The 27,758-nt window shown below is 43.2% G+C and overlaps 1 protein-coding gene across 3 annotated transcripts in view; it reads right to left on the bottom strand.

Annotated features, from left to right (window-relative positions):
* The window catches only part of RAPGEF5 (Rap guanine nucleotide exchange factor 5), a 205,761-nt gene that overhangs the window by 154,420 nt on the left and 23,583 nt on the right, over nucleotides 1-27,758 (bottom strand). For 2 of the 3 annotated variants that reach the window (XM_085050901.1, XM_085050900.1), the window contains exon 1: nucleotides 3,120-3,521. The exons of the other annotated variant lie outside the window; for it this stretch is intronic. In XM_085050901.1, coding sequence (XP_084907027.1) covers nucleotides 3,120-3,308 — 189 coding nt within the window. In that variant the 5' untranslated portion in view covers nucleotides 3,309-3,521. Of the gene's footprint in view, nucleotides 1-3,119; nucleotides 3,522-27,758 lie in introns of those variants that run through there. 3 annotated transcript variants of the gene reach the window in all.

Consider the following 27,758-nt stretch of genomic DNA (forward strand, 5'->3'; position numbering starts at 1 on the left):
GCAGAACCCCTGTTCAGGGGTCATAATATTTTTCTAGGAAATTAAACAAGCCAGAATTTCAGCTGGTCAGCATTTACTTGAAAACAGCTCACCTAGGTGAGCAACACTCCTGATGAAACCAGCTGGACAAATAAGACTCTCAGCTTGGTGTTTGAACAAGCAAAAAGGCACAAAGAAAAAGTCACTAGAGAGGAAGAACAGTCTAAGTTTTTTTCAAAAGCAAACAAAACCCTCTGAAAATTAACTTTGGATTAACTTGAAATATTTTGTTGAGGTAGGGAAAAAAAGGAATCTTTGTCTCATATATTTGTGTTATTCAACCTTTCTCCAACCTTATTTTAAGACTCTTTAAATTTTAGAGTCATGTTTCCAAGGGAAAGTATAAAAAGTGTTGCATTTTATTGTTCTAACATATCCTTTTCCTCTCTCAAATACTGTCATTGTCAAAGTTTAGGTTATTCTTCATATTAACTATGTGAAAAGTGTCATGCCCCTAAAAGTCAGTTTCTGAGGGGAAAAGGCACATGCACAGAGCAGACAGGAATCAACAGAGAGTACTACTAACAGAAACTTGCCTGGATAATCACACATGTGGGGAGACACTCCAGGAACTCTAGGTGCTCACTTTGTCTCCAAAGGGAACAAGTGAATTAACAACCCTGCTGGACTCTTAGTATAACCTGTCCCTCAGAACACCCAACTAGGCACCCATGCTGCTGAGTAATTCCACCTGCAGGAGAGTTCCTGCAAACCCAGAGATGGCAGAGCACAACACTCCCATTCTCCACATGGGACCAAGACACTGGTCTGAAGGTCCTGCTGTAGCTGTACAGCATCTGCACACAGCATCACCCTCTGACCCAAGGTCATACAATCATAGAATGGATTGGCTTGGAAAGGACCTAAAAGACAATCTAGTTCCAATCCTCTTGCCATGGGCAGGGACACCTTCTGCTAAACCAGGTTACTCAGAACCCCATCCAGCCTGCTCTTGAACATTTCCAGGGATGAAGCACCCACAACTTCTCCGGGCAACCTGTTCCAGTGCCTCACCACCCTCACAGTAAAGAATTTCTTCCTAAAAAAGATCTGCTGGGTTGTCTCCAGACTGCCTTACAGATTCACCATCCTCCCTCCAGTCTTCCTGCCAAGACAGATGGTTCAAGAGAAACTTTACAAGATGACCCACAGGGTACTGGGAGGTGAAGCCATTTGTGACACCATCACTAAGTCTGTCACACTGTGTTGGCTGGTCCATAACACAGAACATCAGCAAAGGCAGGCAGAGCCTCAGCTGGAGCTGTGTGAAACAAGAGGGGACCAAAGCTTCAGTAAGCACAACTGAGGAGCTTCATAACCCAGGAGCTACCCAGGCTTCTCACCAGGGTGTTAACGCACCCATAGCAAATATTTACAGGGTAACTGTTTACCGCTCGCGTGTCAAATGCTTTCAGTAGTGGTGAGGAATAAGCGTGAGAGTAAACCTGATGCTGCTCTGCATGGTGTCTCCCTGAAGTGTCATGAATTTGTTTTGTTAAAGCAGTGTTTCAGACCTGCCTGCGAACTAATGCTGTTAGCAGCAGCAGTTCTGCACTGCTTTCCTCCTCCTCAGTGCACACTTACTCCATTTCTTTGATAGCATGCTTTTTAAGAGGAGCAAACTACACTCAATTCGGAAAAGGACTTTCTTCATTGGAAGAAAGATATCTGTTGCAAACATCCTCTTAGGGCAAAGCAAGACATGGCTATATAACCAAATATTCAGCTCCATGTTCATATTAACAACTTGTCAGGTGGATTACTAATTCACCTGAACAATAAAAATCATTAGGCATCACCACATTATTTTGTGTGTTAAACGTGCTGGAGGAAAGAAATTAATGAAAAACTGGAATCTGAATCAAAACTACTGACAAATAGCTATTCTGCTGTGAATTTATATCCTACCTTAATCCTAATTATATTCCTTGCCCATATATTCCCTTGTAAAAAAGCATTCACCCAGGAAGTTTGGTTTGAAGCAATTCACACCCTGGTATATTTCACAACAACTTCCCCATGGAGAGAAATCATTTATTTACATGGGCAAAGTACTGCAAAGTTGATGAGGGTACAAACACCATGCTGACTTCCCCCCAACTAACTCTCTGCATAGGTGTTTATCAGCACACCAAAACCAAAGAGCAGCTCGCTTGATTCCCCAGGCAGACAAACTCAACCCCACGAGCTCCAATCCACCCCTTTGCTTCCTCTGCTCAGGCGGTGGGTTGCAATCCCATGTTGACCTGCACGTGGGGTCTGACCCGATTGACTGCCATTGACCTGATGGCAATGTCACCCCCCGACATGGCTCCAGTCACAACTGGGAGAGTTCAGAGCCGCTCGCAGCCGCTCGCCTCTGCAGTTCCCAGCCACAGCAGTGCCACCCTGTAGTTCACCACAGCACTGGCTACTCTGCGAAGACGCACCACCAGCCTTTTGAAAAATGGGTGAACTTGAGTGAAATTCGGCTGGGGATCTCCTCGATGCCCGCCTGACCCCACAGCCTCGCTGTCGGGAGGCACGAGAAGCTGGGGGCCAGGCGTGTGCATGCCAGCTTCACACGCTGCAGGGCACCCCGGGGCTGGCTGTGGAACACGCGTGTGCACCGCTGTCGGGGCACAGCCGCGCTGTACCTCCTGCCCGCGGAGAGCAGGCATCGGCCCGCGCGAGGGGGAAAGGAGGCAAGGGAAGAGCCACACGAGGAGCCCGGAGATGGGACAGGGACGCTTTCTCACGCTGGTATTTCATGTGATACCAGAGCTGGCAGCGGTGGCCCGAGCCCGGGGCTCCCCGCGGGCACTTCTCCCGGTGGGTGCCCAGGTGCCGCCCGCCGCTGCTGGGCATCCTCCCATCCCTCTTCCCTCATTATCCCCCGCGCGGGGCCAGCGCCGACAGCCCACGGCCTCCCGCGCCCCGCAGCCCGGCCGGGGGCGCTGGGGGCACCGCCCCGCCTGCCCCGGGCACCGCGGCCCGGCGGGCAGGGCACGGCAGGGCAGGGCAGGGCAGGGCAGGGCGGGGGCGCTGCCCCGGGCCGCCCGCGGCTCCCTCGCTCTCTCCTCACTCACTCACTCACTCACCCGGCCGGCGGCGGCCGCGCTTTTCCTCCGCAGCGTCAGCCCGCTCCGCAGCAGCGCCGGCAGCTCCCGCAGCTTCTGCCGCAGCTGCACCGGCGGCGGCTGCTCCTGGGCTCCGCCGCCGGGGCTCCAGCTTCGGGCCAGCTCCGCGCCCTCACACGGCGACGGCATCTTCACGGAGCCCACGGCCATGCCGCATCCCTGCCGGCCTGCGGCGCGCAGACCCGCTCGCCTTCCCCTGGCCCCGCTCGCCGCGCTCCCACCCACAGGCAGGCAGGCAGGCAGGCAGGCACACGGCGGGCGGGCAGGCGCTCCCTCGCACGCAGCGCGCAGCACCAGCGCACCTTCCCCCGCACGGCGCGGCCCCAGCGCCGCGGGCAGCCCCGGGCGGCGCAGGAAGCCCCGCCGGCCCTGCACCGCTCCCGCCCCGCGCCGCGGCTCCGGCGGTGATAAAGTGCAGGTAATGAGGAGGGTGGAGGAGGCGCGGGCGGGAAAAGGCAGAAAGTCCTGTTAACTCCTTTGCGCTCAGGGACCGCCGGCCAGGCTCTGTCCCTGGTGCCCCGCACGGACCCTGACCCAGGGCGAGAACACGTGCGAGTGGACAGCCCGCTCAGAGACGGCGGGTCCGAGCCGAGGCGAGAAGGGTTCTGGCTCCTACAAGGGCTGGCTGGCCTCAGCTTCCTCCTGGAGGCTGTCAAGACCGGGCCGAAGAAGTCCCAAGCAGCCTGGTGTGACCCCCAAGCACTGAACCTGCCTGGACTGGAGGCCCTCCTTGCGTTCCCACTTGCCCGAATCTGATCCATTTATGGCTGCAAGGGGTGAAGACCTTCTCTGTTCCCTTCCCAGTGTTTTTTTGACTCAAAGAGCTTTTTCATTCTCCAATGGCAGCCAGCATTTATACTGGAGAATCCAAGCAGTTCATCCCAGGTGAATGACTTGCTTCCAGTCATTCAGGTAATCCCTGGAAGAGACCTCTCAATGACAGAAACCAATTCCCTTACTGTTTGTAAAAGACTTGTCTAGAATTCAGTTCCATGAATTATGGGGACTTTAGTCTCTGGAGCCAGCCTTTTCCAACTCAGCAGTACAGATATTCCTTTCTGCCAGATTCTATTCTCTTCTATTTAGATCAGAGAACTGATGGTAACGTGGGTCTCCCTTACATATATCTTCTGCCTCAAAGCTACAGATAAGGCTGACCTGCTCATCTAGGATGAATTTACCAGTGCCTAAATATCTGAGTAAATGATGTTACAGTCAAACGAATCTCACAGTCATATTAGAGAAAGCTATTGCCTTGTCCCAGCCAAGGTTTCAGGACTGACCCTAGTACTCTGCCCGCCCCCACAGGGAACTGGCTTAACCATGACATTAACCTTGGGAAAAAAGAGTAAAAAAAGGAATAGGTTTTTTTTTCTTCATTGATGTGCTCCCTAAACCAGCTCTTCTGGGATCACAGGGCCACCCATAGTAGAAAGATGGCAGAGGTGCCCAACCTGTGTCAGGGTGCCAAGACATAGAATGGCCTCTGCCAGCATCAGTGTGGCATTGGCTTATCTGTCACCTGAATGCAGCAGCAGCAGCCTGGCCTTTCAGCAACATTGGCCTGGCAGCAGGCTGCTGCAAAATGGTGATCCCACCTGCAACCCATGGCTGGGTTACTCCCTTTGCCACCCTTACATGGGATCTGGTAACCATCAGACTCTGTTCAGCTGATCGATCTGGTGGAAAAATAACACCTCAGAAAATAATGGATTTTCTATTGGCCAGACAGCTGAATTGATCCACCTTGTGACCACACAGCTGCCAGGATCAAGGAAGGCAGAAACCTGGAAGGGAGGTAAAGCAGGACTGCTCCTTTCAGTCTGTCATTAAATCAGCTTGACTGCATCCTGCGTGCATGATTTGATGAGCAGTGTGAATCAGGCCAACCTGGGTACTCTTGTGAGGGACAGGGTTTGCTCCAGCCACTTTCTGGCACCACCTCCTTCCTGCTGGTACTGCCCATTGCATTAGCCACATCTGGAAGGTTAAGTGTCAAAAATAATCACCTATATTAGCAGAGTGATATGGCCCATTGCATGATGCCTATTGCTGACACAAAAGACAGGAAAGAGACAGGATAGTGACAGCCTTTAGACAAAAATTGTGCTGCAGATCTCAAAATGCCAGAGACATCTGGGAGTCCCAAGTGGCAACATCAGCACCAACACTTTTGCAAGGACAAGGGTGATTATGACAATCCCAAACATTGTCATGTCCCAAACACTTCTATTATTTCTCTTGATTTGTGCTTCCCAACTGCCCTGCAATGTAGTTTTGACAGCTGTGTTGCCTGGCAGCCACTTTGTTGCCGCTCAGGATGTAATTATGAAGAGAAGTGTATCTACACCAAAAGAATAATGGATCCTTAGTCTATGGGCTTCACAAAAGGACCATGTTCTTTGTCTGAGTCTTTAGGCAGTGCTACAATACAACCAGCAGCAAGACAACTCAATAAAGCAAGGCTTAATGTGACAGACTGGGGTATAACCAGAAGTAATTTGATTATGTTAAGAAAGGGTAAAATTATGCCAGTGCTCAAAATTGTGTTTGTTTTTTAACCAAGCAACACTATTTATAACTTGTAAATAGTGTTGAAAGAGAAATAAATATGCCCTGCCGTGTGTTTAAAAATTATCAGCTGACAGGTAGCATAATTTGGACTATCAATTGTCAAGAAATTGAGTTGATAGTAGTTTGGCCTCTCTAGTTGTTGTTTGGATCATTCCAGGTTTTGGGAGGATTGTGGTAGGAATTGTATAAAATTAAATTTTGTGTTGCCTTTTTCTGTTAAGTCACTGAAGGTTTAGAATGGTGAATGAGTCTGGGGTTTTTGCACAGGAAAGGGATAGGGGTCAGAGAGCAAAACTAGATCTGCTCAGGAGACATTTGGCAAAACAGTTTCATTTAAAAAATCCAAAATAGTGTGTTGCAGCCAATATATTGTGTTTAGAGCATCTCACTTTCAGTGAACTGCCACAGAAGCCAGAGCAGGGCTCTGAGGGACTGTGGTCCCTATTCTCAACATGTTTGGCCTCCAGGTGACTGGATTTCCTGTCCCTCGTAGACAGAAGCAGTAACACTAAAGGAACATCAAATCCACCGACCATGTGCAGACATTGGAGATTTCCAATTCTCCAGATTAAACACTTATAGTTTGGTCCAATATAAAGCAAAAATAAGGACACACTCTCTCTGGTTCTTTCTAGCAAGAAATCTGTATTTGAATATACCTTCCTGAGTGGAGTCTGGACCAGCCTTTGTTCCCTTACTTGCAAGAGTCTTCATATAAATATAGAAACATCTATGTTTAAATAGATACAGGATGGAGTCTGGAGACCTAAACAACTCTACTGCACTTTGCAGATGTGGAGCCTGGGAGTGTCTGCTTTTTTGAATGTGTTTGTTTTTCTTTCATGGTGTAGCACAATCAAAAGAAATGCAGTAAAAACAATACAAGCTGTTTCATGCCTGTGTGTGTTTCAGATCAGTTTTTAAGTAGATCATTGCAAAAAAAATAATTATCTGATATCAGACATTTCCTGACAAAGCGTAAGAAATTCTTGTTTTGGACTTAGAGTATTAGGAGTTTTTGACTCTGTTGGAATAATTGAGAGATGCCACTTTAGTTTTCCCTGCATGAAGATAGGCAATGCAGAAATGGCATTGCTGATACTGGTGTGCAGGAGCCATATGTCATTGACAGGCAGCAGTCCTTTTAGAATATTTGCTCTCCCTGACCTGGCAGGAGGCATTCAAAAGAAAGCAAATTTTTTTCCAAAACAATACCACCCACTGTACAACCAGCCAAGCACTACTTCCCCTTCCCCAGGCAGTCCTGCTGGAGTGGGGATGGGGGTTGATGCTTTCCTACTCTTTCAGAAACGGAGTTGATTTTCTTCTTTCCATCTCTTCAAAAAGCAGGCGAGCAGGTTTTTCTTCAAAACACCTCTTTTCCCATTCAGTAGGAGGGGAGCTGTGTACTGCCCACCTCCTATATGACGTCCAGATGAACATCAAAGGAGGTCCCTTTTTGTGGGATGCTCTCCTGACAATTGTATTCCACAAATTTTAGTTTGCCAAATGTTACTCCAGGCCCAATGCGTGTGAATTGCTGACTGTCTCTGTCATGCTCTGAGAGCCTGCCAGCTGTCAGGCTCCTGACATGGAGAAGTCTGGCCTGGCAGATTTTTGTTTCTGGCTTTAAATGCAACATGTGCAACGACCCTGTAAAAGAGAAGGACTGGGGAAGGCTTTACTCCATTCTGCTACTTCAGCACCTCACAGCAGTCTTGGGACACATTTCCCAGTCTCAAGAAGGGATGTGTTTGCCCCTCATTCCTTCAACCACAGCTCAAGTGCAATGGGTGACCATTCAGCCTGCATGCTGTGAGCTGGAGATAGCACTGCAGAAGTCTGGGCACCTCTCACCTTTTTCTGCTTTGGCAATTCTTCATTGGTTCACTCAACTGCAGAACAAAACCAAACTGTCCACACCTCAGAGCTGCTAGGGATCTGCTTTTTGGCTCAATAACTTGCCTGAGACTTTTGAGTTGTTAGCTCCCTTCCACCTGATCAAAGAGTGGAACCTCAGTTGCATTTTAAATGTTGAATATCACCAAATTACTATGGATATAAATAGCACAAATTCATTATCAAAGCTATGTAGATCGGGGGTATGTATGTGGGTAATGCACACTTAAAAAAATTGATTTAATTTTTTGAATAATTTTTTTTAAAAAAAAACACTTTAGTGCTGTGTCATCATATAGACGAAATATGCAGTGATTTAAGCTCAGAAGCATGGCTTGCAGCATTTCCAAGATGTGAAAGATCTGCAAAATGTAATGAATGCTCAGCAACAGAAAGATACCAAAATGGGAACAGGGGACGAGGAAGCAGGAAAACGGTGCAGGGTGTGACTTGAAAGAAAGCACAAAAGGAGAATAACTACAAAAAAGAGGGAAGAGGTTAAAGATAAAGGAGATGTATGAGTAGGTGAAATATTTCAAGTAGTTTCATGATTTGTGTGACTCATAGCTGGAGAGTGTGACGCTGCCTCTCTTAATTCAACCCCCAGTTTTCTCTTGACAGCCTGTGAACCTCTTCAGTTCAGCACCTGATGCTTTCTCCCTGCACCTCACTAGTAGACACTTGTCCCTCAGCCCCAGTACCTCTTCCAGACTTCAAAACTTGGAGCTTCTTCAAATGACTGTTCAGCTTGTGTCCTGCCAGTGAATCATCCACGGAACTGGGACATGATCCCTGCTACTGACTCTTCAGCACTCAAAGATGAGAGAGAGCTCAGGAGCATCCTGAGCTACAGGGTTTGTGGCTGCAATTGTTTGAACACAAATTATGGCACTGGTCAGAGGACAGGTGTGCAGGAGGCTGTTGAAATCCTAAATAGATCTCTGCATTTCCTTTATCAGTTTGGTCTTTTTAAAGGATCACTGAGCCATGATGACAAGGGCAAAACTAATGTAAATACAGCATTGTATTTACATTGTTTGGTGTGCAGCAAACTTTTGCTTTCATACAAACCCAAGGAAGAATGCATTTGCCCTGGTAACTGTGATTTGCCAGAGCTAATGAACCTGACTCAAGTCTTCAACTTGATTTGTCTTTTTAACATGCTTGGTAGCAGGGGACCTTATGACCCCTCAGGGAAATTAAAAGTCTTAAAGCTCATATGTCTGGCCTTTTCTGTCAAAACAGTGTTGTCATTGAGCTATTGCTCTTTCTCTTACAGGCCAAAATTAAACTCCAAAGCCCATAAGTTCCTCAATGGAGTTTGTTCAGTTTGTTTGTTTGGTTCGTTTTTAACTAAACAGAGAAATCTCAACATGACAAATCAATTTCTTTTGATTAAAAATTTAAAAAGAAAACACATAAATGAACCCTTGTATTCAGGGAGTTTTTCTGACAGCTACAACCAAAATTTGAGTGGTTTATCCCCCCAGGCACAAAGGCATATACATGGAGGGGTTTTATCCACAATGTGAGAAGCTTTACATACATTTACAGAAGAGATTGCATAGGAAATTTTAAAAGAGGCAAATTGCAATTAGGTGCTAAATTCTCACAGGCAATGGAAGCTCTCCCCTGTGTGATTAACAGTTAATCTGCAAATTTATCTCTTCTTCCTTAGCTGTTAAATTCTCTATTTATGTTTAAATTCATGTTTTCAGTTTTAATTTGTGTTTATGCTTCTTCTCCACATATGTGTGAGGACATTTTAGCCTCATTTTGTTAAAATTGTGTTTAAGATACTGTGCTGCCTCCGAGTGTCTGAGACCTCTCTGTGAATCTTCAAAGGCTTGAGCTCATCGAGCACATTTGAGAGGTATTGGAATCCTAAAACTATTAAGTCTTTAAAAGTATTCTGAAACTTGGCAGTCAGTTAAGAGCTGTGGTTAATGCTTCACTGAGGTAAAAAGTGCTGCACTTCATATGAGACCTCAAACTCCAGATAGGGTCTCAACCTCAAGACACAAATCCATACAAAATCAGGCTTCATTGATCCCCCTGCTCAGAAAACCACTACAGAAATGAGACACAGAGAGAAAGGTTTCTATAGCATATATATCCCTAGAGTGTCTACTCAGCTTTCATATGAGGGAGCTACTGTAATGACTTTCTCATACGATTCTATTATCATTTGCAAAAAGAGATATTTGCATATATGTGTACACAAATACAAAAGGTCACCTTTTGTTTTAATTACAGTATCAGTATCTCTTGCTGCCTCCATGTGAACAGACCTTAGCCCCCCATAATCTCTTTGATGAAGGAAAAATACAAAACCACCTGCCAAATGTTTCAGCATAAACCTGTTTCTATGTTGACAAGCTCTTCCCAGGGATAGTAACATCAGTAAAATATTTTCATTCCAATTTCCTGAGAGGTTGGAAAAATCAACAAAAGAATAGCATGAGATAGATTGCCAGAAATAATATTACCATTTTGGACATGAAACCATCTCACAATATCATGTGAATATTGAAATGCTTTAAAACATTTTCTTTAATTTGATTTGTTTGTGTTTGTTCTGGGTTTTGTTTTAACTATGCCTGATTTTCCCCTCTGAATAAGAGGACTGCAGCTGTTGAACAGAAACAGGGAGGCAGATGACTGGAAAAGAAAATCCTGTCTGACTGGGGGTTCAGAAGACAGTCTCCACTGTACAAGGGATGGTGTAGATTTGCTTAGTGACCAGATAGGTTTCTCTGGTTTTGTTAAGGTAGTGAAGTACAGCCATACCAGCAGAGGTAATGAGGCTGTGGACAAATCCAGGTGGCTTTGTCCTTTCCATTTGGGTGGTGGTAAAGCAGGGAAGGCTCACTCCAGCAAATCTGCTGGCATAAACAAAAGTCCAGGGAGAGATATTGCCTTCCACCTCTACCAGGGCACAAAGGCCAGTGAACACATGCCTAGGGTATTGTAAATGGCTGTTGAATGGATCCAAACAAGGGTGTTTTCAACTCTGTGTCTAGAGCTACGGCTTGATGAGGCCTCAAATCTCATTCCAACAGCACTCTTGGGATTCCTGGCTATTCAGTTGTCCTGTGGGACATCTGTTCAAAGGGAGTGTGGGAAAACACGATCAAAGCAATCTTGTCATTCAAGGAAGGAGCAGACAGCAAGGACAGGGTGGGGGAAGGAGAGGTGACTGACCAAAACCGCTCTCCTGTGCTAAGATATCCAGTACACCTGGAGGAAAGAAGAAATTATCTGTGTCCTGCCCATCATAATCTCTTCCCCCTTCAGTTTTTAAGTGTTTACAAGCCCCTCTGGATACTTCTGAAAGGCAACAGCAGTCAGGGAGTTAAAGAAATTGGAATAGCAAACCAGTTTGCCATAAGACATCAACACAGATCCAGCTGAGACCATCCGTGGAAGATTATGGATGTTGGCTTGGGGAGAGTTGGGTTTTACTGGAACCTCAGCTGCAGAGGTGTACTTCTACATGAGAGCAGTACTAGCGCTGGGGTCTGCATGCATTGAGCTGTCTGAAATGTGTTTAGATTACCTGGAGCACACAGAACTGCAAAAAAAGATTCCTGTGGTCCAGTCTCCCAACAAGCCACATCATCAGCCACGTAAAACCTGATGGAAGAGAGTCACAGTAAGCACACAGCATTGTACATGCAAAAGACATGAGATGAATCTTTCTTTACCACAAGAAAAAACTGCTCCCTCTCACTGAAGCCCTGGAAAAAGACCTTTTTTATACTTTGCCTGAAAGACATTTACAGTATTTTCTGAAAATTGGATATGCTACCACTGTAAACAGTGTTATACCTGTAACTGTAATGAAATAAAATTATACATTCATATAAAGATAAGCTATTTCTAGCAAAATACCAAACCAAGTTAATCTAATTAACAAGTTCATATTGAGCATAGTAGTAACTTACAGACAAGCAATTCATAAACTATCTAATGATGTATTCAGCGAACAACAGCATTTATCAAAGGAAATGTAAGATATTCTGCCAACTAGAGGACTTGGCTAAACTAATACATTTCTAGCTGGATCTAATTATTGAATTAGAGCTTCAATAATGCTCTTATGGCAGCCTGCCTGGACTGTTTTGGTTAGACAATAGCAATTCTTGCCTTTTCTTCCAGTGTTTTCATTCATTTGCAGCACAATTTTTGAAGAATAGAGCTTGAAAGCCAGTCCAGCATCCCACATTGCAATTAACAGTCAAACCTATGGGATAATAATCAGGACATACACTATTGCCCCAACCTTACATGTGACTGCCTCAGTGCAGTCAGATGTCTACAGCTAGATACTTATTTCAAACATTGTTCTCAACAGCAATTCTAAAAAAAACCAGACCTAACAGACACTAAAGAGAAAAATATTTAATTATATATTTCAATTTCTGCTTTCTCAATTCTTGTCTAACTGTATTTGTCTCAGGGAGACAGATCTGCAGTTTAATTAAGACCTAGGTAGCTTTCTGGTAATAATAAACCAATGGACTAGTAAACTACTCTTACTGGTTTGTGGTAACTCAATCTCTAATACTGTTCAGTTCTTCTGACTTGGTAAGAGGAGAGAGTAAATACCTGTTGTGAACCTTTCAAAGTGAAGTGTCTCACTTCTCACAGATTTTCAAAAAGCCAATAAAAGGCACCTGGGAGAAGATGAATGTAGGTGGCTGGAGAAGGCTGATAAAAACAGGATGAAATACAGTGAGTCCCCCCCAAGCCAGCATTAGGCTTGTATTACAAGCTAAGAACATCTTCCTATCAGCTTTCACTGAAGCTGACAGTCAGCAAGAACTGATTACTAATTTAGTAATTCATGAAAAATTCTACTTTGGCAAGTGAGAATGTTGTCTGAATGGGAAGTTATTAAAACTAATTGGGTCATGTGAAACCAGACAGTTTGTGAGCCCCACTGACAAAGCTGAGCCAACTTGGGGAATAGCTGAGAGCTTACTCTGTTTTAGAACTTTGAAGCACACTGGATCTCATTAAAAAGCAAACAAATGCATTTCAAAATGGAGAAAAATGTAATGGAACTATTTCTTCATGCTGATTCTCCACCTTTGTGTTCTACCTCTCTGTAGTCTATCTACACAAGAAGCAGTAAACTAGGTTGTCTTTCCTGTCGATGTAGAGAAAGAAGACTTTGTAGGTTTGAATTCAGCCACTTCGAATAAGGCAGGTCTTACAAATTACATTTCTAACTCTACTGACTACAAAGTAAATTAAGGCAAGCAGCACAAACCTAGACAGCTGTACTGCAGACATCTAAAACAATATTTTCATTCACATTTCAGTAAAATGGGCGAAAAATATAACTAAGCCAGGAGAGGACGTTTACATTATCCTTCATCCAAAGGTAACAAAGCTCTCAGGTCAATGTCTAACATACATGCCCTACATATTCATTGTCTTGGATATCAACTACCTACCTTAATTAAATAAACAGGGTTTATCTTTGGTTACATCACAAGAAAATTTTAAATTGATTTAAAACTATTTGTTAGGATCTCCAAGACAGACGCCATGTCTGAAACCTTTGTCCACCCCAAAGTATAGAGAAAACAGTAACTATAGGGTAAAGCAAATAAAAGCAGACCATTTGTTGTTGAACCTGTTCTCTGGAGGCTGTCTTGCTACGGATGAATACACAGCACTTGTTCTAAGGACACCATTCAGCCTCTCCATGTTTTCCAGTTAGTAGGCACAACAGAAGAGAGGAGCAGTAAAGGAAAGGGGAGTAAAATTACGTTTGCATTCTGCCACAGAACTCCAGCATGCATAAAATAACTTGCTGGTATATTGAAGGTAGTGAAATAAATCAGGATTCATCTAGTTTCAACAGCACTGCAGTGAGACTGCCAGACTAAAACTGCCAAATTCTTCCCCTTTTCTTCTTTAGAACTTTCACAGATAATCTCTGGTCAAGTAAATAGCCAGGTGCAGTTTGCCAGCCCTGCTATCAAGATTATGGACATCACAACCATCATTTCATTAGGACACCAGCCATAGGTCTAGAGCCTCTGGCTTAGCCACAAAGACTTCAACAGCTACCAAGGTCTGCTAAAATGCAAATGTCTTCTTCCCCAGAGAAAGACATGAGGGGCTTGTGGGGCATTAGCACTGACAGCCCTGACAATCAGCACACTGACTACCATATGGCTTTGTCTTCCTACCATTTGCATATACCTCCCTTGCTTTCTGCCACTGTATGGCTTCCCCTGCCAGAGGCATGAAACCAAAGTACCAAGTGGCAGAAGATAAAAGCTGAGATTGTCCCATACTCCCATAAAACCTCCCTGCCCACATGCCTCCACTGATGCTGCCAAATCTCACCCCAAGCCTTCCTATGATTCACAGATGATTTAATCAGTTCTAAACAGAAAGATCTTGTGATCAAAAGAGTGCCAGAAATGCAAAGCAGCGTAAAAGGACACCACTATGCCCAGCATTCCATCAAGACTTCCAGTGCCCATTACCTTCAACCTGCACAAAGTTTCACATACTGAGGAGAGGGCATGAACCAAGAACTTGAATGCAAGTTACTTTTCCTCCATCAGGGTATGCAGGTACCCCTTGACAGAAATAGATTACATGAAATCCACAGGAGAAGGCTCTCTTCAAAGACACAGTTTGGCATGTAAACTGTCCTGGGTGCATGAGTAACAATCTGCTATTGACTACGGTTAACTCTTTTCCAGTCTTCCTAAACAATAACCCAGGATGAAGTGTAGCCTTGTATAAACGAAGCTGAATGGGTATATTCAGGTCCAGGACTAGGATGTGAAACAATTTTAGTGGATGCAAAATCTCCTCTAGTCAGTGGCTAGACAGTAAGTAGCCTTTCTCACACTCCTGGAACTGCCTAAAGCATTTGATGCTGTCTCAGAGGCACAGTTCCTTTTCCTGAGATAAAAAGGCAAAGGTCCAGGGTAACAATCTGAAACGGTCTGAGCTTTTTCTCCAGCAAGGCACTCAAGAAATAATGAGAGAAAACCGCAGCTTTATCAGAAACTTCCGCAGCTCTTTTTCAGTGCTTACAAGCAATCACTACATAGAGCAGTTGGAAAGCCAGGACTTATGTTCCAAGTTGTTACTTGGAAAGTCATTTGTATCACCTTTCTAGGCATTGCATAGCATCATCTAGCAGTCATTCCTGGCTGGCTAGGAAACTTGTCTCTGGTAGATTATAATCTGTTTTTAGTAAACTGTGCTTTGATCATCCATCATCTGACTATAGCATGCCGTGTACGTTCACAGGAAACTGCAATTACTGTAAAATACTGCCAGGCACCTTCTCGGAAAAGCAGGCTCTCACACGCATGCCACATTTGCTACCAAAAGAAGCCATCCTGTTGTACACAGCTCTTCCCTCAGGAGGAATATGCACTAAACACGCCATGGACCTGACTCAGTTGATGCAGCATAGTGCCAGAATGTGTCCTAGAAGAACCCCACACAAGTGTGGGAATTTAAGTTTATGAACACTCATGCTCAGCTGAAAGACTGCAAGTGATGACAAATTGAAATTACTTTTGAAATTGATTTCAACACCTAATTATGCTCACAGTTAAAACTTTGCTTTTTAGAAAGATATTTATAACAGGCATTTTAGTCATTCAATTAAAATGTGATTCAGAACTCATGAGCCTGAGAGCCCAGCTTCCCTGGATGTCCAAAGGGAAAGATATGGACACTAGCACATGGCTCAGGGCACCTAAATAGTTGTGTATAATCAGACAATGTAAATATCTATCTTTGCCTTCATCAGTTTAAGAGAACCTAAAGCCATGTTCCAGTTCAGGTTGGTCACCTTAACATAATTACTTTTGATACAGCAAAGAAGTGTTGAAGCAGAGCAAAGCTGTTGTGAATGTAGTGAGAATCACATCACTGCCACACACAATCAGTAGCACAGCTGGAACTTCAGCCCACACTTCTGCTCCTTGCTGGCTTGGGATAGGCTTAAGTACGTACTTATGCCCTGCTCAATGGGGCCTGCAGAAACAGATTTCAGCTGTTATAACAAAGGTTTTGTCTCTGGCATGCATCCACGCAAGGGACTCCAGCTTCTCCGATTTCCTGTGCATTGATGGTTTCCTGGAAAATCTGGAAGCATCACAACATTCTTCCCCATTTCTCTGCCAACCTGCCCTGCAGGGCAAAGGGTTCAAGCAGCTTCATTCAGTTTTATCAGTCTTTCTCTTTTATTTCTGAAAAAGTGTAAAGAAATATCTAGGAATTCTAGATAACGATACTTCATTTCCTGTCTACTGTCCCATGGCAAAACTTAGCATTGCAAAAGATTTGCCTCATGTTCACCAGATACTCCCTTCAGGGGCTACTTCTTCAGTCATAACACTCATTTTGTGTTCTTCTTAACAGCTCTTTTCCAGCATATTCAGGGGAGTACAATTTGGGGACAACGCTAGGGGCTGCTCTCTTTTCATAGCAGTGCAACACTGGCTTGTGCTGGTGTAGTCAGGGGACCTGCAGATGTTCAAAAGCCACTGAGATTTCCACACTGCTGGCAGTGGCTGTGTCCCCTCATCTCCCACCCTCGTCATTCTCCTGTTTTATCCCAGCATAAGGCTCAGGAGAAGAAACAGCTGACTGAACAGAATCATGGCAAGAGCAGAGCAGCCTTCAAGGTCAGCACAGGTAGGCAAGTTGCTTTTTCTCTGTCTCAACAGCAACACAACTGTTTCAGTTTCACATCTCACTGGCAGAATCAGGAGCAGAACAATGTGAGGTTGCCTTGGCTTTCTGAATGCTTGAGCATGTGTTCTCCCTCTGCTCCCAGGTGGCTTCAAAACACAATCACTGTCTTTTGTTGATGATGTTTTGCTTTCTGAAAGATTGAAGTCTACATCCTGGCTTTCAAAAACCCAGTTCACAGTGTTCTGTTTTTCCTTCTCTAGTGCATATAGAGGCAGTAGCAAAATGCCAGTGTGGGAGTCAGTGTAGTGTGACTGCTGCAGCTTTCACACTCAGTCATGCAGAAGGCTTTGGTCCATACAGGAAACAGTTTTCCAACTCCTCCACAGACACTTTTCTGTTGGAAATTCTTTGCAGGGTTTTGTTTCCCTCACCTGAAGTTTTACAAATGAATCACCAACACGAATTGGACTCTCCTTATGAATCTTTTAAACAGCCCAGCTAGAAACCATTTATATAGAAACCATTCAAAAAGAGAAGAGGAGGAGAGAAGAGTTAAAATCTAGCCCTGCATTGATAGGCTTTTAGAAAAGCATGTCATACTGCAATGTCACCTTACCTTTGCTCTTGAGGCCGACGCTTCTGAGAAAAACGTCTAGTGAACACAGTGATAATGCACAGATGTATTCACACAACATATGCACCTTGAAAGTGTGTTATATTTCATTTACCCTTACTTCGCTCTTTTTTGGCATGCATGTCTAACTCCCTGTGCTTAAAATCTGCACCACATCTTAGGACAGACTTAACTCTGACCTTGGTGTGGCTTGGAAGCTCCCACTCTTACCTGCCAGGCAAGAAAGACCCAGAAGATCTGTTCATTACTATCAGATTACAGTGCAGAAAAAAAAACAGCGACCAAGAAATGCACACCAATGCTGCTTTGAGCAATGAGGCATAAAGTGTCTCCACCAACCTGGGCTGCTCAAGACAGTGAAATCTGGCCATGCCATGAATTGTGAATCTTGAAAGTATGTGGTCCAGCGCACCTCTCAGCAGTTTCAGAAAGTAAGAAAGCTACCTGGAATAGAGAATTGGCATTTCAAGAGCTCCCTTGAAACACTGTTTTGTGAATTTGGGGTTCACAGTATGAAATTATTTCATTTTGGCTACACAACCTGGTTATCAAGCAGATATGTAGCATAAAATGATACAATAATGCTGCTACTCTTCCTACTATCCTTTAATACAATCCAAAACAATGGTTGATTACTAATATAGAGAACCAGGTTATTTGATACTATTAAAAAAATCTGCCCAATATCAATAAACCAAGCAAAATCAGGTATTTCTTTTCAACTTGCTCAAGTTCTATCAAAATTCAAAGGCTTCTGTGAAATATTTTTGTTTGAAAAAAGGATGCACTGCTGCAGGGGAAATATCTCCTTCCTTAGTCAAACAGTGAAACTACACAGAATAGCAAGAGTGCTTATAGTGTCTGCTAGCTACAAAAACTTTTATGTATATACAGGTCTTATTCCTGTACAAATCCATTCTTTGCTGGTCTTGGCTTCAGTTTCTTCACTTTCAGCCTTAGTCTTTCCCACACTCTCCTCCCTCAAAGATTTTTGGAAACCCAAAGGAGATTTAAACAAGAAAAATAAACTTGTCTTTGAGAAACACAGCTACTTTCTCAAAAAAAATCTCAAAATGGAAAGCAGGCTGAATTATCAGAATCTGATTTTATTTAGACAACTGGTTGAATTCTGCAAGTCCTGAATATTCTGTTCCAAGTTACCTCCATCACAGGAAAGAGAAGCAGTAGCAGAATTTAAGCATGGTTCAGAAATGACTAATACTAGATGGATAAGAAGCTGGACCACTGGGCTCAAAAGACAACTTTCAGCAGTCAGTATAATTAGCAGCTTGTTATGAATGACAATAGCAGCACTGGCACTGTTAAATCTAAACATCTTCCTCAGCCACCTGGACAGAGGGATGGAGTGCGCCCCCAGTAAACACACTGGTCAAACCAATAGAGTCACCATGTGGAAGGCCACAGCTTTCCTCCTTAGTGTTGGTGAAGCCACTGTGTCCAGTTTTACATTCTCTAGAAGAGAAGTGAGCTCCAAAAAATGGTGTTGACCCCAGCAGAGGGCAGCCAAGATGACTGGGGCTGGAGCCCCTGCTGATTAAGCGAGGGAGAGAGACCTGAGCCTGTCCAGCCTGGAAGAGAGGTGGCTTCAGAGGGAACCCAACAGCAGCCTGACAGGACCTTTGGAGGACTACAGCAAAGATGGGCCCTTTCAGAGGGGCACAGTAAAGGGACAAGAGGCAACAGACACAAGTTCCAGCAAGGGAAATTCTGGTTGATTTGATGCATGGAAAACAATTCCGCTGTGAAGACAGTTAAGCAATGAAAAAATCTGGTTTCCATAGAGATAGTGAAATTTAACTAAAGGCTCTGAGCAACTTGTGACTTTGAACCTGGCCATGCTCTGAGCAGGGGCTAGGACCAGAAGTCCTTTTCAACCTAATTTGATTTGTGATGCTGTGGCTCTCATAGTCTGTAAAATAAAATTAATTGCTTTTAAATGTGTTATATGAACTTATAAAGAAAGGAAAGCACATGCCTTAAAATGTAACCTTTTAATTAATATACTCAGGTAAAATGGAATTATTTATGATTTAATGTGGAAGTACTACACAAGACTTTAATCATGCAAATGACAACTATTGCTTCCCTTCTCTACAGGTTCATAAGCTGCACTCATCAACATAATAGCTGATCAACTTCTCCTAGTGCTCTAAGCAGCGTGACTAACATCTGGCATGTAGTTTGTTTCATGGTTACTGGCATTCTCTTCTATCTGTTTAGATCTTGACTTCTTTTGTTAGGGACATTCACATAAACAGGATGTTTCCCTTTCTGCCTGTGCTGATATCATATTGATGCGAGTTCTCCTGCAATAGCCATTTTTGGCAAGGCAACATTAAAGGCTGTGATTACCAGCAAACAAAATCAAACCTGCATTCAAAATGACAAAATAAAATGGAATCTTGTCCAGATCCTGTTAGAAAAACTGCTCTCTGTCTTCACTTTATCTGATAGCAGCAAATGTAATTTGCACAGCTGTTCTTCAGGGACTTACACAAAGGCTTCAGGCTCTGGGAAGACCTAACCTTTGTTTCTTTCTGGGCTGATTCTATCTCATTTTTATAAGGTCATAAATCAAGGCAAGAGAAAGAGAAAATATATTTGGGCTTTTGAATGCAAAATGAATAGAAAAAAAAAAGCTGTAATTTAAAGCAAAACCTTCCCCCCTCCCCTTTTACTTCCCAAGTACAAGCTCCCTGCTGTACAAATCAAAAGTATACACCGAGATGGTGCCTAAATCTTTTATGAAATGAGCCCTTCACTTGCACTTCAATGGAGCTTGCTGTGCATTAAAATTTCTTTTAATGGCAGAAGGAAATAATTCTGCAGCTAGGGCACAGTGCTTCCTGCTGCACCTGGTATTTAGGCTGGATATGAGGTGGATGAACCACAAAAAGGAAAGAGAATTGATTTTGGTGCCTTTTTGCTGTTTCTTCCTGGACCACTAGACCTGAGGGTCCATGCAGTCCTGTAAGGGTGGAAAACATGTAGTTTTTGAGATCCATAGGGCTTCTATGCATAATCCCTACATGCCCATATCATGTTGCCTGACCTGCAACATCCCCCGTCCTGCAGCAGGCGTGTTCTAGCATGGGGATAATGAAGCAATCCAAACCGCAGGCCAAGGTGGGAAGCAAGCCAGCAAGGGTGGCCAAGGTCAACATTTCTGGGTTGCCCAGGGACACAGCTGCATTCCAGTATTCTCCCACAGGCAGCATACGGAATTCCCCATGGGAAGGTGTGCTTTTCTCAGATGAATGCCTCCTGGTGGTCCCTCAGCTGTCTGATGTACTCATCTCATGGATTAAGGACACACAGGGATTTTGACATGAGATGTGCATGTGCCAGTTTGCCCAGCTACAGAGAACTGGATTCTCTGATGCCAGGTATATTATTTTCCTACTCAGCTCTCTTGCTTCTCTCCATCCACTTTGTTGTCTGCACAAAAGTTCCCCCCACTAATCACAAGGCAGAGGATGGATAAATCCTACCTTGTTTTCCTCAAATCCTCCCTATTGCACAATACCCTCTATAAACTAGGAGGCATCTCTGCAGTTCCTCACTCTTGTGAAGACATCTGAGGGTTGAAATAATTTCTGCATTGTTTTTTTAAGTTGTTGACATTCACAGAGCCCAGGCAAGACTGACTCAGATCAATGCTGCCTACAAGCATTCGCACTCACAGACGTATTAGCACCAGCCTTCAAAGAAACCCCCTCAAGCCCAAAAACAACAAAAAAAGAAGTCTTCAAAGGATGAATCTACCCCCTCCACAACATAATGTCCTATGCTTGCTGCAAATAGTAACAGAAAAATCTGCCCTAACAAGATTCAAGGAAGACACTGAAGTAGACTGAGCTGGATTCCCTAGGAAGAGCAGACTTCTCCAACACGGAAGGGATGTTGTTTTTTTCTAAATGGTAGGTATGTTCAATAGCAAAAAGCTGCACTACCATCATCCAAATACTTGTTTTTATCTCTGTGAAGGCAAGTCTGGCTCTGTTCAGTCACATCCTGCTTTACTATACACTTCCAGTGTGTAATCCTTCCCTACATGCTTTGGAGTTTTCTATATACTCATGTTACCTCTAATGCACCCTTCCCTTGTATTGTTTAGGTATAAACTTCAGTTATAGACTAATGGGTAGAGCAGGGAAAAGCCCTCATTTCTTTATACTTTAACCAAGTTTGTTTTAGCATCTCTGTTGTAGTTCTATTTTTACCTGGTATCAGATATGAGATATAACTTGTGCTTAGAATAGTTTTTCATCATTGCTTCTTGAAGCTGACAGTGAGTTTATTAAAATGGAAAAGGTAATACCCCATATTTTTTATGTGTGCTGTTTTCTCCAGTTCCTTTTGTCTGAACCAGAAGCAATTGAATCTAAACAGCTTTTTGAAGACAAATTTAAAGAAAATATGCACTGTAAGTTGGGGGTGGTAGAGCTTTTTGTTATTTTTTTTTTCCTTGAGAACTAAATGTTCATCTATGATAAAAATATGTCCAACATAATATTGCAGTGTGCCCACATTTCCTCCTGGGCTGTTTTTATACTTTCTGTATCATATTTTATTTCAGCTTATTTTCCTGTGTTCAGAAGTGATCGGTAGCACGTATCCACACTGGATGTTTTTGTGAAGACTTGTACTGAAACACAGATCAAAGTTCATCCACACTTCTGAGGTGCCACTGATAATTTTAGGAGGAGTTTGCAATGAGAGAAAAGATGTTTTATCTTTCTCTGCTCGTGTTTATTTTGAATATTACAATAAGACATGAGAAAAGCTGTTAGAAATGGCACCAAATATCCTGAATTACAATTTGATCTTGTCCACATAGTTTATGCCCAGTCACTGGATTCTCTGAGAATTAACAAAAAATAACTGCCACATAATGCTGCTAACATGCCATAGCTATTCCCTGTAGTCATCCCTCCATTCCCATCTTCTAATGCTAATTAACCCCAAATTCTGACTGCACAGCTGAGTAATGACTGCCATTTATACAGACAGATAAATGGGTAGCCCCCCTATATATCTTTTGATTTCCATATCTATCAGAGTAAGGACTCACTATCTGGAATGATCCTTCCTCTAGTCTTGTCCAGTAAAACAGCTTTAATTCTGTTCCAACTTCAAAAGAAAGCAAAAGGTATCTTTTAATCCAGTGACTATCAGATGGCCATTACCTAGAATTTTTTTTTTGAGTGTAGTTTCTCAATTCTGCACAAATACCATTGTCTCTGACACTAGCAGACTTCAGTTTGCACAGTGGGCTTTTATTTTTCTTTTGCAGAAATCATATTCCATTGTCTCTGCAATCATTGCCTATTCTCATTTTCACACAATTGCTGCTTTATTAAGCAAAGTATTTAGAAAGTTCCTCCCAAAACCTTTACACTGAGTGCTTTTCAAAAATTAAATGCTAACAGAACAATTTCTCTCCCATCACTAGAATGTTAATTAGCAGGCTGTTTTTCTCATTTCTCTCAATCTTCTCCCCTCAAATCTGTACGTGATAGTTAAGACACCATACTGATGTGGGCGGCAGAAGAACCAGAATAGAATAAAGGAATATTAAACCAGCACATTGCCTGTCCTAGTGAAGGGATGCACAAGAAAATGTTTTGGTGGGAAAGTCTTGTGAAAGAGGAAGCCAAGAATTAAAAGACAACTTTTATAGTTTACTTTGGACTGTCTTACAAATATCTGCTCCTGAGTTTAAGCTCTGCAGACTCGACTGTATAATTTCACATGGCACAGAATCACATTAGAAGGCAAGAACAGCAGAATAAACTCACTACTGATGCTGTGTCAAGTCAACCATGGGACAAGGTTCACACATTCAAAATTACTGCTTCATTACGCATAGGCAACTGAATATTGCAGCACTAGCATTCACAGACTTATGCTGATGCTCTAATTGGTTGCTCAGTTTAAATTATAGGCAGAGGTGGCAGGAACACACAGGAAAATGAAGTCTTTGTTGCAGAGGTTTTTGGAGACCAAGTGTTCCAGCAGCATTCACATGCAAGTGGTAGCCACTTTTTACACCTTTCTAAAGACACTGAAGCCAAGAAGCCAGTAGGATACCTTGCAATGAGATGATGGGCACAGAGAAACACAGGCTTCTCCTCCACACAACTCATTCCCAGTAGACAGTCAAGCATCTGTCTGGGAGGAAGGTTTTGGAGAGGGAGATGAGGTAGCTCAAATCTGAAGCTCCAGAGCCAACCCATTACCCTGGTATCACCATTTGGTACACACTGCCATGTGCTGGCTTGCACAGCAGCCTCCCCACTTTGTGTGCATGGTTTTTACTGTCTCCCTCATCAGACTAAATAGCCACCATGCCACTTAGGGTTTACTACAGCTTTTGATGAACTGAATCCTGGCAAAATTGAGCACAAGTCCTCTGAAAAAGCAGAACTTTGCCCAGTGAGAAAATTTTCTGGCCACCTCTGTGACAACCTGCAGACTCTTCTGGAGTGATAGGGAGATCCACAGCATCACAGAGCAGCTTGTCAAATCAGTATGAGTTCAGGTAATGCCTAAAGGAACTCCGTGAAGAGTATAATCGGTGAATGTATTTTGTAGAGGTAAACTGCAATATACACATGCACTTCATACAGTAAACAATGTGATGGGATTTCTTTGACAGATGTACAGCATGACATAAAAACCAGCTCCCTCCATGGTGGTGCAGAGGTTTCAGATAAAAATCCTGTCTCACCTCAGGCATATGCCTTACTGTCAATCTTGAGCAGGGATTGTTATCCCCAGTGCTGTGTTTCTAAAACAATTTTTCAATAACACATAGTCATCACACGGCCAAGGCTCACAGTTTATACAATCCCAGAACCACTGAGGCTGGAAGGGATCTTGGAAGCCACCTAAGCAGCCTCCTCTGAGGTTACTTATTACTTCTTCACGTTATTTCCTTTTCAGTTTTTCCTTTTTTTTTTTTTAATTACTTTAAAGGACTTTTTTATTCTAGGCAAGGGAATGCATTTTTTTCCCCCTCATTTGCTGAGATGGTTTCTATAGATCTGACAAGTGTCAACCAGTCAGGAGGAAATTCCAGCAGCAGTTATATAAATCCCTGAAACAGGCATGTTCAGAGAGGGGATGCTGATGCTGAGCCATGGCTGTGTCACTACAGGTATTGCTAGACTTAAAAGAGACAGCCCTGCATTAGTAACTCTCATCTGAATGACCCCAGGTCAGTTCTAGTTGGATGAGATGTACATTTAAATATCTTCACGTCAAAGAAAAGGGAGAAATTATTACACCTGCATCCTCCACTTTAATTTTGAAACCAATTCATCCACTGGTATTGTCTCCAATCAAAATGCTACCTCCAAAAAAAGTCTGCACTAGATATATTATAGCAAGCAGAGTAATCCCTTCCTCCTGTTGTGCAGCAACAGATCGTTCAAGACAGGAGCCCGGACTGTGCTGAAGGCAGATAAAATTACAGACAGCTCCCAAAATAAATGTCAAAAGCCCAGCAGGCTCCTCTTCCCTCTATGTGATGGGAACCATTCCACCATTGTTACACTTGTTAGACAGATCTTTCCCCACCTTCCCATGACTAAGAAGGAGACCTTGCCTTTGGAACCCTTTTTTAGTCCTGTCCACACTTTCCCTAGTCCCCCAAACAAAGTGGATTTGTCTCACAAATTTAGCTCTGGCAAGGGTCCACAAAATGGTATCATTAATTTGCATAGAACCAGAGGACCAAGTTGGTATATGCCTGCTTTTTTTCTTCCAGACCTGCATGCTGAGAAGAAATTCTGCGCTACATGGGTAAGCAGATTTTACACCATCAGCATATGAGCACAGAGCTGGTGCCTTAGAGATTCCCACATTCAGTAGATGGCAGGTGAAAAGCCCCATGCGCTGACCCACCCATGAGAGCAATAAACAGAAAAGCTCTCATCCTTCACTGCTCACAACTTGTGTGGCACCATCCTCAGACCTCACAAAACCATCCCCTCTGCCCACCAGGGCACTGCAGCTAGGCTCCAGCCATGCCTCCCTCACGGTCCACAGCCTTTCCCTGGGAAACGTGCACACTAAACCTGCTAGAGATGTTTGGCAGCACCCAGAGGCTCAGCAGTGCTGAGCGCCCCCAGGGTGAAGCACCGTGGTTGTGATTGAGACCTGGGCTTTCCACTCTGGTCTCCTGAGTTAGAATACCATGCCCACAGTCATACAGCTGGCAAAAAATAGGTATGGGGATGGTTGGCCCAAGAGCAGAACTTGCAAGGGATGTCTTTGCTTTACACAACCCCCAAGCCTTTCTCCAGCATCACACCACTAGGTCTGAGGACAGAGCTGGGAGCGAGTTCTGGCCTCAAGGACACAGACCCTTCAGATGTTGCAAACTCGACTTCAGCAGCAGTTTGTTGCCAGGGGAACTGTCCAATTCCTATGTGTTGCAAGAAAATCTCTCTCTCCCCCTGTCTTCTTCAGTGTGTTTAGAAAGCGCCAGTCCTGAGGCTACCAGTCCCCTCCTGGCTTTCTCTCCCAGTTCTCTCCAAAGTGCCAGTAACAAAGCAATCAGGACAGTTCAGCAATCAGTGCCTTGATATAATCCTTTCTCTTTGTCAGTCAGTAGGAAATAAATCACTCACTGGAGCCTGCTACAAAGATACCACCCAGGCACAGAACACATCCCTAAAAGGGGATGTGAAAGACAAAGACTAATCAAGGATTCTGCAGCTGTCAGACGCAGGTATTTTCTATGGCAGAGAAAACACCTCAATTTCCTGAGCATTTCCCATGTGATTTTACCTTCATGCAAATTGTAAGTATAGAGACTGAAGCCCAAGAGATCTCTAGAGGTTCTGTGAATTTTCAACATCATTAAGCCTAAGATTAAATGTAATTGGAAGCAAAAGATAGGCTTTCTGATGTCCAGTGTATCTATTCTTATGTAACAGTTACATGAGATGAAGGAGAGGTATAAGTGGCCAGGAGAAAAGCCATATAAAATTTCATCTTTTGACACAATCTAAATGGCAAAGCTGGAATGAAAATCGAAAGAGTGAAACAGCAGTCACAGAAGCACTTCTTGATAGAAATAAGTTTAGCTTAGAAAAGGATTCTTATGCTCCAAATACTTTCATAAATAATTGGCTGAAGAATGAACACATTGCAATACTTGTTTTAACTTCACCACCTCTTAGAAGAGGAGGAAGCCTCACCTGATGCTGGACCAAACGACTCAGAGTGTCCAGATCAGTGTTTGGGAAAATATAGATTAAGTTTTTTGTTGTGATGTTTAAGGACAAACTTTAGCAATTTCTTTCTAACTATTATAGATACCTATTGGACACATGCATATTCCCATATGAATTCTGGTTCAGTAGTTTAAGAAATCTATCAGCAGACTGCGTTGCTCAAAGCAAACTGCCTGAACATTTCTGTAACATGCATTGATTTCAAAAAGTTAATAAATGTATTTTTACTCCAACATTTAGCTGCTTAACTCTGAAATTTATCTCACTCCTCTAAAAAAGCTGATGAGACTGACAGCTCATTTTTTTCATCATCTTCTGCGTGATGATAGAATTAGAATTCATCACCTTGAGAAGACACAGGGATATTCAAGTTGTGGGAACTTTATGTTTAAAGTTATAATTTTCCTTTGAAGCACCATGTCCAAAGACTTCAAAAAGAATATTCCTCTGCAGTAAGGAAGGGATGAAGGGAGAGTGGAAAAAAAAATAGCTATAACATTGCAAGACATGTTGGTCGATCTCACAATATAAAGAATACCTTGGAAGCTGTACCTGAATTTATCCGAGTGTTTACTAGAGCCAAACTCTCTGCTACCAAAGATTTAGTAACTGCAATTTGCAAAAGAATGCCAAGTCTTGCAATACAGACCATACTTCTTAATCATACTTTTGCTGTCATACCTTTTTTCATACCATGTGTTAAAGGAAAACCAATTGAGATAATATACAAGAAGCTGATAGATCTTTTTGCTCCCTGGGGTCTCTGCTGTTATTCCCATCACAGGACTAATGCACAAGGAGGACAGACCAAAACAAGGCTCTAATTAGCTAAGCTAATTAGTTCAAACATAAGAACCAAACCTTTTTCACTGCTGTAGGGGGGAAAAAAGGGATTTTTAGTTCCCACTCTTAGTTTCCCCAGTTAAAACTGAACTCTTTTCCAGGTATTTACACACTTGAGAGCCTGCCAACATTCACATGCCCTGGGAGGTTAACACAGTCAAGTGTCAAACAGTGATATCCATGGGCATAAAATAGTCAGCAAATGTCCAAAGGGATGCACTCCTTCACAACTAAAGCACATATACACACCTGTAGCTCATCTGTTAGTTGTTTTAATTAATTTGGAAATAAAAAGCATTGTTCTGATATTATTTTTGCCAAAACCAAGTTTGTTGTGTTTTGGTTTGGTTTTTTTTGCCTACATCAAAGGAAATTGGAATTTCTTAGAAGATTAATTTTATAAGACTAGTTTTCATTCATTCATTTCATCAGTCAGTTTAAAAAAAAAAAAAAGCATTGGGATACTTTGGGAGTTTTCTTATCTCCAGTAATGTCTGTGTGATACAAACTGCGTTATACCAGCCCTTCCCCAAGACAGTGTTCACCTTCCACTGAAATACAGCAGGAAAGACTCTTGACCAAGACTCAGTCACCTGAACACAACCAAAGGAACTCCCAGGAAGGGTAAAATCTTGGAGGATGATTCATCAGTGAAGGAAAATTAGGATCTGCTTGCCCAGAACAAAG

The sequence above is a fragment of the Lichenostomus cassidix genome, chromosome 2, assembly GCF_008360975.1.
Source record: "Lichenostomus cassidix isolate B80296 chromosome 2, HeHo_3.0, whole genome shotgun sequence".
NCBI classification, from domain to species: Eukaryota; Metazoa; Chordata; class Aves; order Passeriformes; family Meliphagidae; genus Lichenostomus; species Lichenostomus cassidix.